The sequence below is a fragment of the Sturnira hondurensis genome, unplaced genomic scaffold (genome assembly GCF_014824575.4).
Source record: "Sturnira hondurensis isolate 20B ecotype Veracruz unplaced genomic scaffold, ASM1482457v3 Scaffold0022179, whole genome shotgun sequence".
NCBI lineage: Eukaryota > Metazoa > Chordata > Mammalia > Chiroptera > Phyllostomidae > Sturnira > Sturnira hondurensis.
In genome coordinates, this window is record NW_028094810.1 from 611,471 (window position 1) to 630,760 (window position 19,290).

Genomic DNA, 19,290 nt, shown 5'->3' on the forward strand with positions numbered 1-19,290 from the left:
AGCCAGGATTCAAACCAATGATTTGGAACATAAAGAAGAAATAAACAATCAACCTGAACAGAATAAAAAACAAGAATTCAAAAAAATGAGGATAGTCTAAGGGGCCTCTGGGATATCTCCAAATGTATCAACATCTGAATCATAGGGGTGCAAGAAGGAGAAAAGGAAGAGCAAGAAATTGAAAACTTATTTTAACAAATAATGAAAGAAAACTCCCCTAATTAGTGAAAGAAATAGACATACAAGTCCAGGAAGCACAGAGAGTCCCAAACAAGTTGGGCCCAACGAGCAACACACCAAGACATATCTTAATTAAATTACCCAATGTTAAAGATAAGGAGAGAATCTTAAAAGCAGCAAGAGAAAAGGAGACAGCTACCTACAAAGGAGTGCCCATCAGACTGTCAGCTGATTTCTCAAAAACAACAACAACAAAAACAACCTTGCAGGCAACAAGGGACATGCAAGAAGTATTCAAAATGATGAAAAGCAAGAACCTACAACCAATATTATTCTATCCAACAAAGCTATCATTTAGAATGGAAGGGCAGATAAAGTGCTTCCCAGGCAAAATAAAGCTAAAGGAGTTCATCATCACTAAGCCCTTATTTTTGAAATGTTACAGGGACTTATTTAAGAAAAAGAAGATCAAAACTATGAACAGTAAAATGACAAATTCAAATTCACAACTATCAACAACTGAATCTAAAAAACAACTGAATCTAAGTAAACAACTAGAACAGGAACAGAATCACAGAAATGGAGATCATTTGTAGGGTTATCAATGGCTAGGGGGCAGGGGGAGAACAGGGGAAATGCTACAGGGAATAAGAAGCATAACTGGTAGGTCCAAAACAGGGGGAGGTTAAGAATAGTATGGGAAACGGAGAAACCAAAGAACTATATGCACAACCCATGGACATAAAGTAAGAGGGGGGCATTACTAGAGGGAAGGGGATAATTGGGCAGAGGGGGCAAAGGGGAAAAATTGGGACAACTGTAATAGTATGATCAATAAAATATATGTTAAAAAAAGGAAAAGAAAAATAATCCGTGCATCCTGTAAACAGCCCCAATGTCACTTGCTCCGGGAGGCCTCCATCGTCAAGCCTCAGAGCCCCACGTCCTGACTCGCTTTGTGGGCCCTCCTGAATCCCCTCACCTAGCCTGATACGGACTCGGTTGGACATTTAGCCTCCGCCCTGGGCACTTGGGGGCAGAGTCCTGTCACTCTGCCCCTGAAGCCTGTGCTGCCAACACCTCTGACGACTGAAGTAGCACCCACCTGCGGAGCCACCGTGGTTCTAGAATGTTAAAACTTCACGGCCACGCGCTGTGGCCTACAGCCTTGCCCGGGGCAAAGGGCATAAGCCCTGGCCTGCACCCCCGAGAAGCTCGCTTAACTGGCTCAGAGTGGCCTAGCCCAAAGTCTCGGCCCGCCACAGCCCGGACCCAACCACAACCCTCTCAACCCCGCCCCCTTCTGGATACGAAAGCCCGTCTGTCCCGGATCCCCAGCGCCGATTGGCTGCCTTTGCCCCGCCACTCCCAGGTCACGCCCCCGTCGCGGGAAGTCGGCTTCCGCAAGCGCAATTCCAGGGGGCCACCCTGCGCTCTCTGGGGTCTCTGTGGAAGCAGTCAGCCGCAGCTTGCTAAGGGGTTTAGACCTCCGGGCCACAGCTGCATCACCTCACCACGGGGATAGCCACCATCCAGCTCGGGTCTACTGGACGGAAGAGGGCGTATGCAAACAACCCGGAGTTACAATCCCCTGATTGGTAAGCGTATAGGGAAAGCAGTGAGGAATAGGAGATGGGTTTAGAAGGCCGTGATCGACGTGCTGATGGTCCAGTGGCTCTGGGAGGATCGACAGCAGTGGCCAATGGCGACGGGGAGGGGCGGGGCGGGCTTGGACTCAAGGTACGTAGAGGCAGTGGGCGGGGTTATGGGTGGTTCCGGGATTCTCCGGGGCTATAGTGGTGCTGACTGACGTGCAGGCGGACCAGTGGTTCTGGGAAAGCGAAGGGAGAGTGGCCAACGGCAACGGAGGCGAGGCGAGGCGGCTGGAATCTCTGCAACGCTGTGTGGGGAACAGTGTGGGGGCGGGCAGTCATGACGGACGTGTACAGCGGCCAGTGATCTTGAGCAAGCGGCGGTGGGTGACCAATGGCGATTCGAGGGAGGTGGAATAGGGCGGTGACGGGGTGGGGCTATCGGAGGCTTTGCTGTGCTGTGTGGGAAACCGTGGGGGCGGGCAGACTCGAAGGACGTGCTCGCGCGCCAATGGGTAGGGACAGGTAGGCGACGGGCAACCAATGGCGGCGCGTGGTCTGGGGGCGAGGCAGGGCTGCGCGGCGCTGTGCGGGAAGCGGCGGGGCGGTGGCAGCGCTTAGGTGAGGTGCGAGGCGGAGCAGGTGCGGGACCAGGGTGCTTCGCCCCGGACTGTCGGGGCGGCAGTCGGGGCGGCAGTCGGGGCGGTCGGGCCCTCGGGGGCCGAGCCTCGCCAGCCCCCGCTCACCCACGCCTGGTCCCCGCAGGTCGGTCAGAGGCCTCCTCCCCGCCGTGCTCCCGGGGCTGGCTCCGTGGGCATGCGGGTGCGGCCTGAGCGCGCGTGAGCGAGGATGGGGACGCAGGGCAGCCCGGTCAAGAGCTACGACTACCTGCTCAAGTTCCTGCTGGTGGGAGACAGCGATGTGGGCAAGGGCGAGATCCTGGAGAGCCTGCAGGACGGCGCGGCCGAATCCCCATACGCCTACAGCAACGGTAAGGAGGCCCCGCAGCTGACCTGTCCTCGGGGAGCCGCTCCCCGTCCCCTCCCGGGAACGGCGCAGGGCCCTCATATGCGGGGCTCTCCCTGCTGGGCCCAAGGCTGCTTGGAAGCCGTGTGAGCACCACGCAGTCCCTACAGTTAGCTGGCCTGGGATGCGCCTCTCCCCGTGGACCTGAGCTGCCACCTCCTGTCACATCGGGTCTGTAATGAGAACTGAGCCAACCAGCCATTTGCCCTACCCAGTTAGACTGCAATTAGGAGCCAAGGATCAGCGCCTTGCCTTTCTTCATCTCTTCACTGTGTTTAAAGCCTAACACTGCCTGGCAGGGAGCAAGCCTATGGCAATTTGCAATCTGTTTTCTTTCTCACTATTTTCAACTCTAATAGAGGCCTGAGGCTGGGAAGAAGCAGCTGGATTCTGTATAATCAGCTTGGCACTTTGAGTTATCAGCTCTAGGCCTAGAGACCTTTTTTAGAGGCTAGCGGCTTAGTGGGAGGCTGAGATTTTGCTGTAAGCTTCCTGGAGAAGGGTTTTCATCACGGAGCAGTGTGGTGGATGCTGGGTGACAACTGACCTAGGAGGTGTGTGAAGAAAATGTTCGGGGGCTGGAGGAAGGATGTATCTGAGAGGGGAGCATCCAGTAGTCTCATGGCAGCTGCGGTTCTGTGATGGAGAACCTGTGACAAGGTGTCCCAGGTATGGCCAGGGTTTTCACGATCCTGTAGTGTGTGCACAGATGGGGGTGTGGGACCCAAAGGCAGGCTTTTCCTTTGAAATGTTTACTCACTGCTCAGGGAATCAACACTTTATGCTGGAAGAAAACACCCTATTCATGGTGTTATTAAAATTTCTTTTAAAATTTCTTGTTGTGTCTTGGACTGGTGGCTCAGCTTGTTGGAGCATTGTCCTATACCCCCAAAAGGTTGCAGGTTCGATTCCTGGTCAGGGAACGTACCTGGATTGTGGGTTTGAATCCTTCCTGGTTGGGACATGTACAGGAGGCAGTTGATTTGTTTCTCACATCGATATTTCTCTCTCTAAAAAAAATCTATAAAAAAACATATCCTTCGGTGAGGTTTAAATTTCTGGTTGCATGGCTAAGGTACACATCACCAGCACTTGTCTGAGCTCCCCTTAATTCACGTATTTAATGTGAAAAAACATAGTTATCTTGGTCAAGAAACAGTGTGGCCTATCCTTACTCTGTGATGGGCCCTTGTTCCAGGCCACACAGGGTGTTTCCTTAGGAGAACCAGGGGCTCTGCCTGTAGTATGTCAGTGTCCAGTCTCTCCAAGGATCTTTTGTGCTTCTGGAAGTTCTGTCTTGTCTAACCAATTTTACTTGAAGTGCTTGCCCTCCACACTCTTTGTTGCTTTGTTTCCTGGGCTCTTGTCTGTCCTGTCTGACGGCTCTCAGCATTTTCTCTTTGCCAAATTGCTTACCTTTGGGTAGCTGAGAGTGTGGACGCAGCTCTTCTAACCCTTTCGATTTAGGACTTGTCAAGGTTGTTGGATCACCTGAACTGGCTGGCTGCCCTTCGTGCTGTAACAGCTTCAGCATTGGGCAATTGTGCCAAATTCACGCTGTGCCACCTCCCAGTGTGTGCTTTCAGCCCTAGCTGAGAGAAGACGTCTGGAAGGGCAAGAAAGGAGGAACTCTGGGTTTGTTTATAGTTGAGGAAAAGGTGAGGCCGACCAGGGACATGAGAAGGAGGGTTTTGTTGAGGCTTCTACCAGCCACTGCCACCTTAATGGACACTGGGCAGCCATTGTCAGAGGTGCCCCTCATGACTCAGTCATTAGGTGATTGAGTTGCTTTTCCAGTAGCAGTGTTACTTCCTGGTGTGCTGCTCCTGGGCTGCTGGCGGAGTGTGAGAAGAGTGTGGAGGGGTTGGGCTTCTTCAGGGCCATCTTTTCCTGGGACATAGATTTGTACTCCTGCAGGTCAGCTTAGCCTCACCATCAGGTACTCCAGCTGGGTGCAGTGAGCATTCAGGGAACACAGCGCCTAGCTAGAGAGATAGGAACCACTTTCTGTCCCCTCTGTCAAATTGCAGTGCATTGCCACACTTCCTATGACATGCCAACTGAATAAAACCTAGAGACCTGCCTGAGGTAGCGGAGATGTTTGGTCCCACCGAGGACCACCTGCCAGAAATGGAGAAGAAACCACTCTTAGAAAAGTTCCATGTGCTGTTAAGGCCAGGGCACACTCACAGGTTGCTGCAGGTTTCCCATAGCATTAAGCAGAGAAGGCAGAGTGCCTGGCCCCTGTGTCTAGGGGTCCCTGAGGCTGAGATGTGTGCAATATGAGGGGTGGGTTTTTGTGGTCAGGGCCTCCGCTCACTGATGTCAGGGCCCACTGTTCTTTATCAGGGTGAAGTTGGTGGACATAAGCGTACTCTCTGCTCCTCCAAAGGCTTCCTAAGGGAACCTGTTGGGGGTTTTGGAAGCTCTGGAGCAGCTGGTTCTCAGGATTCAGCAACATGGGAATTTTTCCTTTAAAAAAGTTGTAATATCCGTGGTCTGGCTGGTGTGGCTCAGTGGACTGAGCACTGGCCTGCGAACTGGAGGGTCACTGGTTCAATTCTCAGTCAGGGCACATGCCTGGGTTATATAGGCCAGGTCCCTAGTAGGGGTGTATGAGAAGCAACTGATTGATGTTTTTCTCCCTCTCTTTCTCCCTCCTTTCCTCTCTCTCTAAAAGTAAATAAGTAAAATCCTTTTTAATAAAAGTTGTAATATTCAAGAGTTTTTAAAAATGTCTGATTCTCTTACAATGAGTATACATGCTATTTCTTTTTCCCTTGTGTTAAAATCCCTCAGCATGTCTCTAGCCTTCTTGTTTTCAGCCTAAAATTTCGTGGTTCCTCTGACTAGGAGCAGCTGACCTATGGCAGAGAGGTCCCCACTAGTGACAAGTGTGCAACCAAACCCACTTCTTTGGGCCACTCAGATGACTTTCCCACATGGAAGTCTTGTCTAGCTTGTTCCTCAGACATGCACACGAGTGCATGTTGCTCTCCTGGCTTTATAAACATCTGAGTCATCCAAACGGCCTTTACTAGAACTGGCGCCTGCAGTAGTGATGAGCCACCCATGATAACTTGCCCACCCTGCAGGAGCCCACAGTGGCTCTTGGAGTCTGGTGATGCTAATGTGCTCTGGGCTTATTGGTTTCCATAGATCTGGAGACCTTCCTCTCAAGAGGTTTGCCTTCCCTTTTCCTTACTGCACAGCAGTGATTTTAGAGTGCCTATGCTCTCCTCGACAGAGCAGAACACTTTGTGTAGAGGTTCCACTGGGCCATCTGCTGGGGAAATGTGCTCCAGAACATAAGCAGTGCGGAGTCTGGGTTGTGGAAGCTGGCAGGGAGAAGGCAGAGCGTTCCACGAGCAGCTTCTGCTCCCGAGTGCACTGCCAGATCTGATTCTGCTCCAAGGCTGCTGCTCCCTGAGGTGGTATGCTGGGCACACCCTGGTGTGCAGCCCGTCCTGTTTTCCCAGGGCGGTGAAGGTCCTGACTAAGACAGCCGTGTCCTCTGCGCCTTGGTTCCCACAGGTCTTCATGATGAGGGTCAACAGGAAGATTTAGTGTAGTCAATATGCCCACGTCTTGGAAGACTCAAGAGTAGGCATAACTTCATCTCTCTCCATCTTCTCTGGGGACCAGTGTTGGTGGGAGCTGCTGAGTGTGCGGGAAGGCCGTGTCCACTGAGCCCAGGCCATGCAGAGAGCGGGTAGGGGGTCCAGTGAACAGGAGGAGGGAGGCAGATGTGACAGGTGTGGACAAAGTCGGGCCAGTGCTGAGGCGTGCCACTAGTGTTGGGCCTACTGGTTATTTTTGTGGCAGTGCCGTGCCTGAGGGGGAGGACTGTGCGTGCAGCCCCCGGGTGCCAGAGAGTGGGCTGTGGCCCCGTCAACAACGCAGCAGCCAGGCCAGAGCTCGTTGTGTCCTCCAGCTCCATGGCTTTTCTCCGAACTCTTCTCACCTGGCTGGAAGTGGGTTTCCATCCTTAGTTCAAACCTCAGAGTACGCAGTGTCTCCAGGTGCTCCTTTGGCCTGTACACCCCTGGTGTCTCTTCTGTCGAGTTGTCCTCGACCCTAGCGTGAGAGCTGCACACAGGAGGCACTAACTGAATGTGTTCTGAATGAAGGTGCAGCTTGTGTGCAGCGTCCCCATTCTGACAGTCCCTCTCTCTTTCTGTACTTGGTTGGGTGTGCATGTCTGGCCTTCATCCATTTTCTGGGCGGTTTATTGGGCTTTGCCTTTTCTTTGTTGGATGCCAGCTTCTGAGGTGGGGCCGAGCCCCTTGGCCCTGTTCCCCATCCGGTTCTCACTGCCACCCTGCAGCGGAGCTGTCCTCACCATTTCATTCTGTGGATGAAGAGCCAAGGCTGGACACACCAAGAACCTGCAGCTTTCTCGGGCAGCACGCGGCCTGGAACCCCTGTCTTCTTACATGTGGGCTGTCTGACCCTCTTCTTCAGGGACCCGGCACTTTGAGCGATGGGAGTGACACTCTTCGCTGGGCTCTCTTGTGCTCTTGCTTCACCTCCACCCTGGGCCCGGGCCTGGCTCCTCTCTGATGATCACAGTCCTCCTCCCTGGTGCCTCCTGTGCATTCGGTGCGCGTGCTTTCAGTGCATCCCAAACTGAACTCTTTTATTCTCTTGGCACCTCTGTCCCTGGTCTTGGGGCTGCCTCCTCCCTCTGCTCTGGGGCTCGGGACCAGTCACTGAGGTTCATTTGTTCTCCCTTCACTGCACTGTTCCTGCCCTTCTGCCTGCTTCCTGCCTGCATCTAGCAGAGCAGCAGAGCCCCAAGAACTCCCAGGTCAGCTGCCAGCCAGGGCAGCAAACCCTGGGTTTTTAGAGAGGTTTCCCGAAGACTGTAAAGGGCCATGTACAGATTTGTCTGTGTCCCTTTGCCAGAGGCACTCAGCTGCTGTGTGTGGTGTCAAGATCAACCTGTCCCGCCTGAGATGGTGGCAGGCCAGGGCACAGGGGTACACAGATGACCTTGTATGCTTCAGGTTATGCTAACTGGGATGATGTGTAATTTGGACTGGCGTGACCATTCCTAAATTTTCAGAAAACATTTGAGTAGGTAGAATGTTTTCAGTGTTAAGCTTCCCCCCAATCTTTAGCACTTTCTGTAAGCTAAGCAGGTAGCAGACAAATGCTTCTGCGGCAGATACACTGCTATGCAGAGTTGGGTCGCCGCTCTTGCAAGGTTGTGTGGTTGCAGTGACACCCCTGTGTTGTGTTGCATACGTCTAATGTCACCATTCTCGTTAGCAAGAATGTCTGTGGCTTGAATGATGAACTAAATAGAAACATGTTACAGGAAGTAGGGAAGAAAGCAAGAGGGTCTTGCAGGCACTTTTGCCACTTGTTCTAAATGAATTGCCACTGGCAAGATGTGACATTGTTGGTTCCTGAGAACCTGGCCACTGAGCTGCTCTGGGTAAGGAGGAGGAGAAGGGATGGAGCCGTAGCCAGGCCAGGGTTGTGGGAGGCACCTAGTTAGGTGGCATGCCCCTCCCTTGATGGGGTGTTGCGGGGCCTGGGGCTGCATCAGTCGGGGTGTCCTGCCTTGGGTGTTTGGAGAAAGTGGGGAAGAGTGTCAGTGTCTGGGACCCTGGCCTGGAGCAAGCTGCAGAAAGAATGGGAGAGGGAGGGGAGCTGGTTTGTGGGGTAGGGTTTAATTCCCTGGGATGTTGGGACTGTGAGCACAGGCCTCAGAGACCAGGGGAGGGGCTGAGCCAGCACCAGGCGTGTGGGTTCATCATTAGGATGGGAAATAGGGTAAATACACGTGAGCAATGTGAACCTGAACATTTAACCAAGGTTTCCTGGCTATGATTGTGCTCGTATAGGGCCAGTAGTGATGGGCAAACTCTGGTATCCACAGGGACTGTCTTCTGCCAAAATAGGAAGATAATCTCACCGGCTGTGGCCACGTGCCCTTCAGAGGGTAGAGGAGGGGTGGGGGACTGCTAAACTCGGCACCGATGGAGAAGGGAAAGACCCAAGGATGTGAGCAGGATGGTGGGCAGGACCAGACAAGCTTTGCCCCCTCAGGGTGCTGGTGCTGATGTCGCAGAGGCGTGTGGTGCTTCGTCGAAACTCACAAGAGGGAAGCAATTCATGTGGGGCATGGGTTGCTAGGAAAGCCAGGCCTTTGGGGTTGCAAAGAGGGAGGGAAAGTGAGGAGTGGCCTGACAAGTAGTGTAGAGGGTGTGGTATCCGGAGGCCAGCATCCCGAGAGAGGCAGTCCCCCACTCAGAGAGGGCATCTCAGCATCCTTGAAGAAGAGCAGAGAATGGAGAAGTCCCAAGTGTGGAAAGGCAGGCACTTTATAGATTTTGAAAAGTGTCAAAGTGCAGGCAGCAAGGTGCCAGGTCTCTGGGTAAGAGCATTAATGTCAGCCCTGGACAGTGGTCTCAGCCAGGTGAGGAGCATGTGTTTTTGTGAGCCCAGGGAGCCCCAGGTGCTTCCTAGGCTGGGTGGCGGCACTGTGGCTGAGGTGGGTCTGTGTTCCATCTGGCACTTCTTGGGGGTCATAAGCCGGGTCATTGCCAGCCTGGACCTTCCCAGGCAGCAGTTGTCTGTCAACGGGGCCAGAGTATAGGGTAAGTGCCTGCCATTCGGGTCTCTCTTCTGGGAGGGATGGTGACAGGTGAAGTGACGTTTTCGGGACTTCGATGCTTTGTACAGCCTTGAGTATCTGGAGGAAATGGTGCTATCTAACAGGGTGCCGAGGCTGTGTGTGCCGGCCCGAGAATCACTGCAGAGGAGTCGGTTGCTGCAACTCGGCAGCCACAATGACTGTCCACCCGGCCCATGCACCATCGCTGGTACCCGCCTCAAAGCCTCTGAGCCCTGAGCGGCTGTTATGGATGCACAGTTAGCACTCATGTGTATACTGTCATGTAATCACTTTGTATTGATTTCTGCTTCCCGTTGTTTGGTCCTCTCTCTCTGGTTCGCTGTCGTCAGTCCTCAAACTGCTGGAAGGCCTTAGGAGCTGAGTCCAGTTTTCTTAAAGTCACAGTTTGAATAGGGGAAGGCCTGTCCCTGGGACAGATCTCAGGAGCATTGTGGATGACAGAAACTGCTGCCCTGTCCCAGGACGCAGAGCTCCCGCAGCAGTCGGCGGTCCCGGGCTCACACACACGCTCATGCTGCCATGCACACACAGCCATGCACACAGTTCTCTTAGTCACTGGAGCTGGCGGTGACTTGACTGAGTCCAGGTCAGAGGTGACCAGGCCCCTCAGTGGTGGTGTTCCAAAGGAGTATTTTCCTTATTTTAAGTCACTTGGCCACACAAAGAGTCATAGAGGAGATTCTAATGAAACAGCAGTTTTCAACCTTCATCTCATGGCACACATAAACTACTAAAATTCTACAGCGCACCAAAAAATATATTATATGTTGTGCCAGTGTGACCAAAATATAGGTATAGTTTTGATTCACTCACACCGGGTGGTTATTGTTGTGTTGGCTGTCATCCTTTTTTGATTGGACGGTCGGAGGGAGGAGAGGCCAGTGCCCCTGACTCAGTAGTCAGGTACCGCATGTTGTAAAGATTCCCGTGGCACGTCACCATGCCTGCCACAGCACAACGGGTGAAAACTGCTGTGATGAAAAATGCATGGAAAGATGTTTAACCTTGAAATTAAACAGGATGGAATGATCGCTTGCAAGTCTGTCACAGAGCGAGTCTGCTGACATGCAGCACTGATGGCGCTCGCCGAGGGCACGGGAGGGGAGTGCGTGGTGCTCTCAGTAAGGGGCTGCGCAGCACATACCCAGAGCCTGAACAAGTCTTCCCTTTTGACTGAGTAATTAGGGTCTCTCCTAGGGAATGACAGGGGACACAGCTAGAGAAAATCAAGGCTTCGTGGTTCGTTTTTTTATTTAAAATGAAAACTCTGAAACAACCTAAGCACTCAATAGTGGAAATATGGTATATTCATAGGGTGAGATTATTATACAGCCTTTTAAAATGCTGATTTGGAGGAATATTTAATGAAAATTCAACAATATGGGGTAGTCTCTGAAATCTTAAGTGGGAAAGAAGTATGCTTAATTATATAGTGTATCAATGAGTGTCAGATGAAAGAGAATTGTGCAGTGAAATACATGAAAACATGTATTTCAACGGTGGTTGTCTGTATTTTGGGGTTATGATGAATTGTAAGTGTCCTGTATTTCACCCGGTTTTCTGTACAGATATGCTTGTTCTCCTTTATGGACAACAGAAAGCTTTGGTTTGAATTGGTCTGGTGTGGTTTTTAAGGCACTAAGGAAAATTCTTCATTGCTCTAGCGTTTTTCTTGAAACCCAGCATGCCAGTGGGCACACAAAGGCGTTTTGAAATTTGTTAGGTAACTTCCACTTTCTTTTCATCCTTCACCAGGCAGCTCCCTTTCTTTTCTCCTGAGCAACCAGTTTGTTCATGCGCCTGTGGTGATAGACCTCGCCCATAGAAGGGCAGGCATGAGTGACCCTCGGATCGTCCTTTTTCCCAGAATGCCTATGTGGTCAGTACGTTAGGGGACAGCTGTTCACACCTGGCTCTGTTCTGTATTCAGACCTATCCTGTGGGGTGATTCAGGCGCTTGTCAAAAGGCCTACTAATTTAAACTCTGAGCAGGTTGATATCCAGTGGGTTTACTTGTTTAAAAATAGATTTTATTGGCATAATTGACATACAATAAAATGTACCTATTCAGAGTATACGTGTAAGTCAGATGACTGTGACGTGTATACACCTACATAACTACTGCTGTAATAGAGACCTGGGACGTTTCCACCTCCCCCCACCCCTCAAGTTCTCTCTTGCCCCTTGAAAGTCTGGCCCCTGGCCCCAGCCCCCACTGGACTGCTTCCTGTCACTCCGGAGTGCTTTTGCCTCTCCAGAACTTCCTGTAAATTGAATCATACAATAAGGTTTTCCTTATCTTTGGTTTGTTCACTCAGCATACTGTATATGAAATCCTCACGTTCCTTTCTTTTTGTTCCTAAATAACATTCCTTTGCATAAATACACCTCAATCTGTTTTCCCATTTACCTATCGATACTGCTATTGGATATTGTAAATAATGCTGCTATGAATATTCTTGTACAAGTCCTTTAAACACTTTTTTAAATTTAGTTTTTTTGTGGTAAAATATGCATATTTATCACACTAGCCACTTCTAAGTGTAAGATTCAGGTGCTTGGAGCACATTCATAATGCACAAGTTCTTGCGTGTCTGCCTAACTTACAAGAACTCACCAGACTGTGTCCTAAAGTCACTCTGTCACTTTAAGTTCCCACCAGCAAGGCGTGAGAGTTCCATGCACTGCACCTTGGCCACCATTTGATATTGTTAGCCTTTCTTTCTTTTGAAAAACTTTATTGAGGTATAATTTATACACCAAAAACCTGTATGCATGTAAAGTTTAAGGAGCGTTGGCAGGTGTGCACACCCTGTCTTTGGGCCCTCTGCATGCCAGCCCCTGTGGCCCCAGCCTGACAGCCGCTGACCTCTGTGTTATAGACTGGTTGCATTTCTAGAGCTTTTCTATAAATGAAATTCCACCATATGTACTCTTGTGTCTCTGGCTTTTTTGTTTCTCCATTTTTTGTGAGATTCGAACACGTTATCACGTGTGGTTGTAGTTCACTCCTTTGTGTTGTGTTGACTTCACACTTTCTGCAGGTGGGTTTTTTGGGTTGTTCTGAATAGTGCTCCTGTGAAAATTCTCACACAGGCTCACCTCGGAAATGTCGCAGGGTCAGTTCCAGACCACCTTCATAGAGCAAGATGTGATCGTTTTGCTGGTGGAAAGTCCTGTCTTTAGTTTTAAAAAATGCACACCAGCCCTGGCTGGTGTGGCTCAGTGGATTGAGTGCCACCAGCCTGTGAACCAAAGGGTCCCCGGTTCAATTCCCAGCCAGGACACATGCCTGGGTTGTGGGCCAAGTCCCCAGTAGGGGGTGCATGAGAGGCAACCACATGTTGATGTTTCTCTCCCTTCCCTTTCTCTAAAAATAAATAAAATCTAAAAAAACAACAAAACAGAACACACACTGTGGAGAGCAGTAATACAAAGTCTGCCTGTACGTGTTTTTGATGGATATATGCACACATTTCTGTCAGGGGTACTCTGAGGAGTGGGATTGCTGGGTTGTAGGATATGCGTATGTTTAGCCTTAGTTGATACCACCAAACAGTTTTCCAAAGCAGCCAAACAATCTCTGTCCCGCCAGGAGGGTGCAAACGTCCGTTTGCCCCACATCCTGCTTTCATTTCAGCAGCCGCCTGTTTCTCTATAACAGCCGTCCATCCTCCACTCTGGGCCACCTTCTGCTTTTAACCATTCCACAGTGGATGGATTTTTTTAGTTTGTATCCAGTTTATTTATAATAAAAGACTAATGTAAGTAGTAAATAGCCTTTACTTACTTTTATACCTAGATACTCCTTTTGTGTTATTGCTATAACATTATCTTACAGTTCTGTATGTAGGCCCTAGGTCAACAGTCAAGGTGTTGATGGACTGTGTTTCTTTCTGCAGGCCCTAGGGTAGGTCTTCCTTGCTCATTGAGTTGTTGGCAGAATTTAGATCTTTGTGCTGTATGACCAAGGTCCCTGTTCTTTGCTAGCTGTGAACTGAGAGCCATTCCAGCTTCTAGAGATTGCCCACATTCCTCACTTGTGTTTCCCTTCCTCCATCTTCAAAGCCAGATCTGGGTCCTTCCCAGGCTTTGAGTCTCTCCTGCTTCCAAACAAATCGCTCTGACTCAGGCGGGAAAGGGTCGCCACCTTTAAGGACTCATGTGATGGTATTGGGCCCACCAGGATAAGCCAGGATCCTCTTCCCTCTCAAGATCCATGGCTGGGGTCACACCTACAGAGTACTGGGGCCCTGTAGGAAGCAAGTTCACAGGTCTCGGGGATAAGGGTGTGGGCACCTGCAGACCTTTACTCCATGACCACACCTTTATACAAAGTTCTTTTGTTTTGTTTTGATAGGTTTTCGTAAGAATAGTGGCTGGTCAGAGGAGTGTGTGTTTGCAGTAACTGGTGTTAGTTATTGCTATGGACTGTATGTTTGGGACCTGCCCCCAAGTTCATGTGTAGAAACCTAACCCCCAAGGCAATGGTATTAGGAGTTGGGGCCTTGGAGAGGTGACTAGGTCCTGAAAGTGGAAAGCCTTGGGAATTGGGACAGTACCTTACAAGAGACCCCACAGCATTCCCCTGCCCTTTCTGTCATGTGAGGACATAGCAAGAGGTTGACATCTGTGAACTAGGCAGTGGGGTCTCACTAGACACTGACTTTGCTGGTACCTCAGTCTTGGACTTCCAGAATCCAGAATGGTGAAAAAATAAATTTCTGTCATTTATAGGCTCCCCAGTCTGTAATATTGTTATAGCATCCCAAGCCAGCTAAGAAATTATGACAAACTGACTATCTTAAAACAACACCTGCTTATTAGTGTATAGTTTTTTGGGGTCAGAAATCTGGGCACAGCTTAGCTAGGGCCTCAGGGCCTCAGGGTTTCTCACGAGCTGTAGTCACTTCCGGGCTGGGGCAGAATCCCTTCTAAACCCACATGGCCGTTGGCAGCACCTGGCCACCCTTTGTTCCTGGCCACATGGTTCTTTCCACATGGCAGCTTGTTCATAGAGCCAGCAAGTGAGAGAATCAGCCTACAGGAGTCTCATGTAACATGATCACAGAGGGGGCATCCATCACTTGGCCCTACTCAGGGTCAAAAGCAAGTACCTGAAGGGTACTCCTATTACCCTGAAGGGGAGGTACCCAGAGGCATGACTGCCAGGAGGCAGGATCCTGGGTCCACTGAGAGTGTCCATCACACTGTTTAGTATTGCCTCCTTGGGGTTGTGCCAAGTTGCATGCCCACTGGGACTTGTGGAATTGCCTTTTCTTTCTTTTTTTTCGTATTTTTATTTTTTTAAATATATGTTATGATTATACCATTACAGTTGTTCTATTCCCCCCCTTCATTCCCCTCCACCCCCACACTCCCTCCCACACCATTCTCCCCCCCTTAGTTTATAACCACGTGTCTCAAGTTCTTTAGATTCTATATTTCCCCCACTATTCTCGCCCTCCCCCCTATCTATTTTCTACCTACCGTCTATGCTATTTTCTGTGCCTTCTCCCCCCTTCTCCTCCTCCCACCCCCCTGTTTCTAACCCTCCATGTGTTCTTCATTTCTATGGTTCCACTCCTGATCTAGCTGTCCTCTTGGTTTGCTTTTGTTTTAGGTGTGGTTGTTAATAGCTGTGTGTTTGCTGTCCTTTCACTGTTCATATTTTTCATCTTCTTTTTCTTAAATAAGTCCCTTTAGCATTTCATATAATAAGGGCTTGGTGATGATGAACTCCTTGAACTTGACCTTATCTGAGAAGCACTTTATCTGTCCTTCCATTCTAAATGAAAGTTTTGCTGGATAAAGCAATCTTGGCTGTAGGTCTTTGGATTTCATGACTTGGAATACTTCTTTCCAGCCCCTTCTTGCCTGTAAGGTCTCTTTTGAGAAATCCGCTGACAGTCTGATGGGTACTCCTTTGTAGGTGACTGTCCCCTTATCCCTTGCTGCTTCTAGGATTCTCTCCTTCATTTTAGTCTTGGCTAATGTAATTATGATGTGCCTTGGTGTGTTCCTTCTTGGGTCCAACTTCTTTGGGACTCTCTGAGCTTCCTGGATTTCCTGGAAGTCTATTTCCTTTGCCAGACTGGGGAAGTTCTCCTTTATTATTTGATCAAATAAGTTTTCCACTTGTGGCTGTTTCTTTCCCCTTCTGGTACCCCTATAATCCTGATGTTGGAACGTTTAAAGATGTCCTGGAGGTTCCTAAGCCTCTCCTCATTTTTTTGAATTCTCATTTCTTCATTCCTTTCTGGTGGGATGTTTTGTTCTTCCTTCTGGTCCATTCCATTGATTTGAGTCCCAGTTTCCTTTCCATCGCTATTGGTTTCCTGGACCTCTCCCTTCATTTCAATTAGTTTAGCCTTCATATGTACCTCTAATTTATGACTATAATCAACCAGTTCTGTTAGCATCCTGATAAACAGTGTCTTGAATTGTGCTTCTGAGAGGCTGGCAATTTCTCAGTCGCTGAGAGTTATTGGCTCTGAGACTTTGAGTTCTTCTTGCGCCATCTTTTGGGCTCTTTGTGCCTGAAGTTCCGTAGCAGGATCGGAGCCCTAAAGGGTTCACTAGAGCAGGGCAACTAGGTCGCTGGGTTGTGACGCAGTATGTGGGGGCGGGGTCAAAGAGGGACAATGGCTTCCCGTCTGCCGCCTGCCACCTCGGCCCCCACCTGCCACCTTGGCCCCCACCGGCACCGCAGCCACCACCGTCACCAGGCCCACGCGTTTCGTTCCACTGCACGCGAGTGCGCCACCGCCGTCAGCCCTCCACTACTGGGTTCGCCCGCTACGGCCCGTGCCGTCCGTCTCACTGTGCGTGAATGTGCGACCGCAGTCAGTCTGCCCCACACCCCGACAGGTTCCGGGCTGCCTGCATGCCTAGGTCAGGGGATCTCTCCTGCCCAATCCAGCTCCGCTGCTGGCTCCGCCTCTCTTACCGTCCCCGTTGAACGGTTCGTAGTTGTCAGACTTCCGTATAATTCAGTTTTCTGGTCTTTGGGTGTGTCCTTGTTCTCAAAACCCTTGTTGTATTCAAACTTGGCTGTGGGAGAAGGCACAGTGTTTCCACCTATGCCTCCATCTTGGCGGAAGTCTTCGAATTGCCTTTTCTGTCCCCAAGCACAGCCTATGGTGTGAGTCGCATTTCCTCAGTATATGTAGCCTTACCCTTGGGAGGGGAAGGGGAAGGCTAGCCAGGTGTCCTGGGCTGCGTGCATGTACAGGAAGACCACCTGAGCCTGCCTGGATGGCTGGCGTGTGGCTCTTAGGGTACTTCCCCATGTCTCCATGTGCTATGAAAAGCTTTTTCTGGTTCCTCTTTTGCCTTTTGTGTGCCTTTGGGAGCTTATGTTTTCTTCCTAAGAAGTAACACTAAGAAGCAGCATCTACCTGTCCTGGGCTGTGCGTTGGATGTCATGTTGAAAACACAGGAGTGCACTTTGTTCAGACATCCTGGCTGGGGCTGTTTCACAGGAGGTGAGATTTGGGAACTGTGTGGAAAATGAACAGCCTGGGCTTTTGGACCAGCAGCACCTCCTGCCAGTGTGGAGGGGCGGTGCTGCACGGAGCCTCCCCTGAAGGCACTACGTGGCCTAGGTTCAGCTGGGTCACCTGCCTCGCCATGAGGTCATGCTGTTCACGGTTCCCCTGGCCCAGGGATGCTCCCAGCCCCGTCACGGAGCCACGCAGTGGGGAGAGCCTGCTAGGAATGGTTTCCTTTCCTTCCACCACTAGCCAGCATTGTAGTTTCTGGCGCTTGCTTTAAACACTGCAGAGGAAGACATTGGTTAGCATTTTCTGTTTCATTCTTAAATCCAGTCTTTTATTACTCATTTTTTGTTCATTATTAGGGATTGTTAAAAAGTCTTCCTGTAACTCTTAATCATGTTGGAAAATAGCTGCGTAACTACACACTGAGGGTCGCCATTGCTGGAGAAGAGGTGATCGCAAACATGCCGTCCAGGCAGGCGGCATCCCTCCAGTCGGTTCAAGTGGAGCCTGGGCAGGTGTGTGGGAAGTGCCTTCACTCAGAGGACTGCCAGGCTGTCAGTAGCGGTCCCTGTTCTGACTGGCCCCTGCTCCCACTGAACACTGGAAAATTGAACTTAAAGACATCCAGCAATCTTGATTAGTGCACCCAAAACAGAGCCGAGAGGGAGGATCTAAACCGACAGCTGAGAACTTTTGGTTCCTGTTCACCTGTGTCGGTTCCCTTGCCCTGATTACCTTGTAATGTCCTAGGGCTGTAGGGAGGGTGGGTTCTCGGGGGTCTGTTGTCCCGCGTCAGTGCTAACAGACATGTGAGCATTGCGAACCTCTGAAAGAAGGGATGTGGAGGAGGGAATCGTGACTTCAAGCCTGCTCTGCCCCATGACTTCTGATGGAACACGGTGCCTTGACGTCAGCCAGCAGGGCAGCTGCTGCGCTCTGCTGTGCTGTGCTGTGCTGTGCTGTGCTGTGCTGGAGAGTGGCCGGTCCAGGAGGAGCGGATTGGGCACCAGATTGTCCTCGACAGTCTGGCCATGTGGCCGTGGATGCCCCACTCCTGAGTACAGGAAGCCGGGTGAAGACAGCAAATGTCCTGTTCATCAGTGCCACCCAGCCCTCAGCCTTCCTCCTATGTGTCCCCACAACTCCGCTTACAGCTCCCGATGAATCGGGTCTTGGCGGGCAGGAGGGGCTGCCTTGGTAAACTCCCCAAACCACCAGGATGTGGCAACTGTCAGAAAATGAAGTGACATTCCAGAAAATTGAGACTTTAATGATCATTTTGGTACATTCCTCCTTCTACCTCCTTTCTTTGAATTTGAAATACCTCTTTGAAGGATAGCAGTCAACAGACAGGTAATTACAATGTTCCTGCAACTCCAGCCTCCATCAGCATTTTTCTGGAGTGGGTGAACTGCTTTGTGCCCCTCCCTGCCTCGGCTGTTGTCAGGGGACAACAGGGTCGTGAGGGACATCACTAGGATACAAGGCCAGTGGGGCACGGGCCCAGTGTGGGGAGGCCGCCAGCACGTGCCATGCCAAGCCCAGGCATGTCCTTCTGGACCAGTGCTTTGCGAAATCCCCTTTACTGTGCTGAAAAGGAATGATGAAGTTCAGCCCTGGCCAGTGTGGCTCAGTTGGTCAGAGCATCATGCTATGATCTGAAAGGTTACAAGTTCGATTCCTAGTCGGGGCACATGCCTAGGTTGTGGGTTTTGTCCTGGTCAGGGCATGTACAAGAGGCAACTGATTGACCTTTCTCTCTCATGTTGATATTTCTTTCCCCTCTTTCTCCCCACCTTCCCCCCTCTCTAAAATCAATAAGCATGTCCTCTGGTGAGGATTTAAAAGAAAAAGGGAATGAAATTCATAGCTAATCTATTCTACTTACACAGAACTAGACAGACATGCAGGTACACCTGTATCTGCAGTGTAAAGGAGGAGGAGAGCAGTGCAGGGTGTCATAAGATCGTTCGAATTTCAGTAGGTCAGTGCTTGTACTAGATGCTCATAAGGCGACAGTAAAAATGTATCTGGTGTAGGTGTCACTATGGGTGATGAGATTTTTTTTCTAAAATCATGACAACTCCTTAACTTTTAAAAGATTTTCATTTATTTATTTTTAGAGCAAAAGGAAGGAAGTGAGAAAGAGAAGGAGAGAAACATCGACATGTGAGAGGATTATCGATCCTCTCAATAATGGGGACCTGGGGACCTGGCCCGCAACCCCGGCTTGTGCCCTGACTGGGAATCAAACCATGACCTTCTGGTTTGTGGGATGAGGCCCAACCCACTGAGCCACCAGTCAGGGCTGATGAACAGCTCCTGGTAAAATTCTGAACAA

At 50.4% G+C, this 19,290-nt stretch overlaps 1 protein-coding gene across 6 annotated transcripts in view; it reads left to right on the forward strand.

The window, feature by feature from the left end:
• Positions 1-1,573: 1,573 nt before the first annotated feature.
• Positions 1,574-19,290, forward strand: part of RAB40C (RAB40C, member RAS oncogene family) — a 36,669-nt gene continuing 18,952 nt past the window's right edge. Inside the window, exons 1-3 of one of the 6 annotated variants that reach the window (XM_037034612.1) lie at positions 1,575-1,778; positions 1,998-2,155; positions 2,538-2,763. In XM_037034612.1, coding sequence (XP_036890507.1) covers positions 2,622-2,763 — 142 coding nt within the window. In that variant the 5' untranslated portion in view covers positions 1,575-1,778; positions 1,998-2,155; positions 2,538-2,621. Of the gene's footprint in view, positions 1,779-1,997; positions 2,156-2,265; positions 2,288-2,307; positions 2,415-2,537; positions 2,764-19,290 lie in introns of those variants that run through there. The other 5 variants (XM_037034613.1, XM_037034615.1, XM_037034611.1 and 2 more) reach the window with 5 other exon arrangements.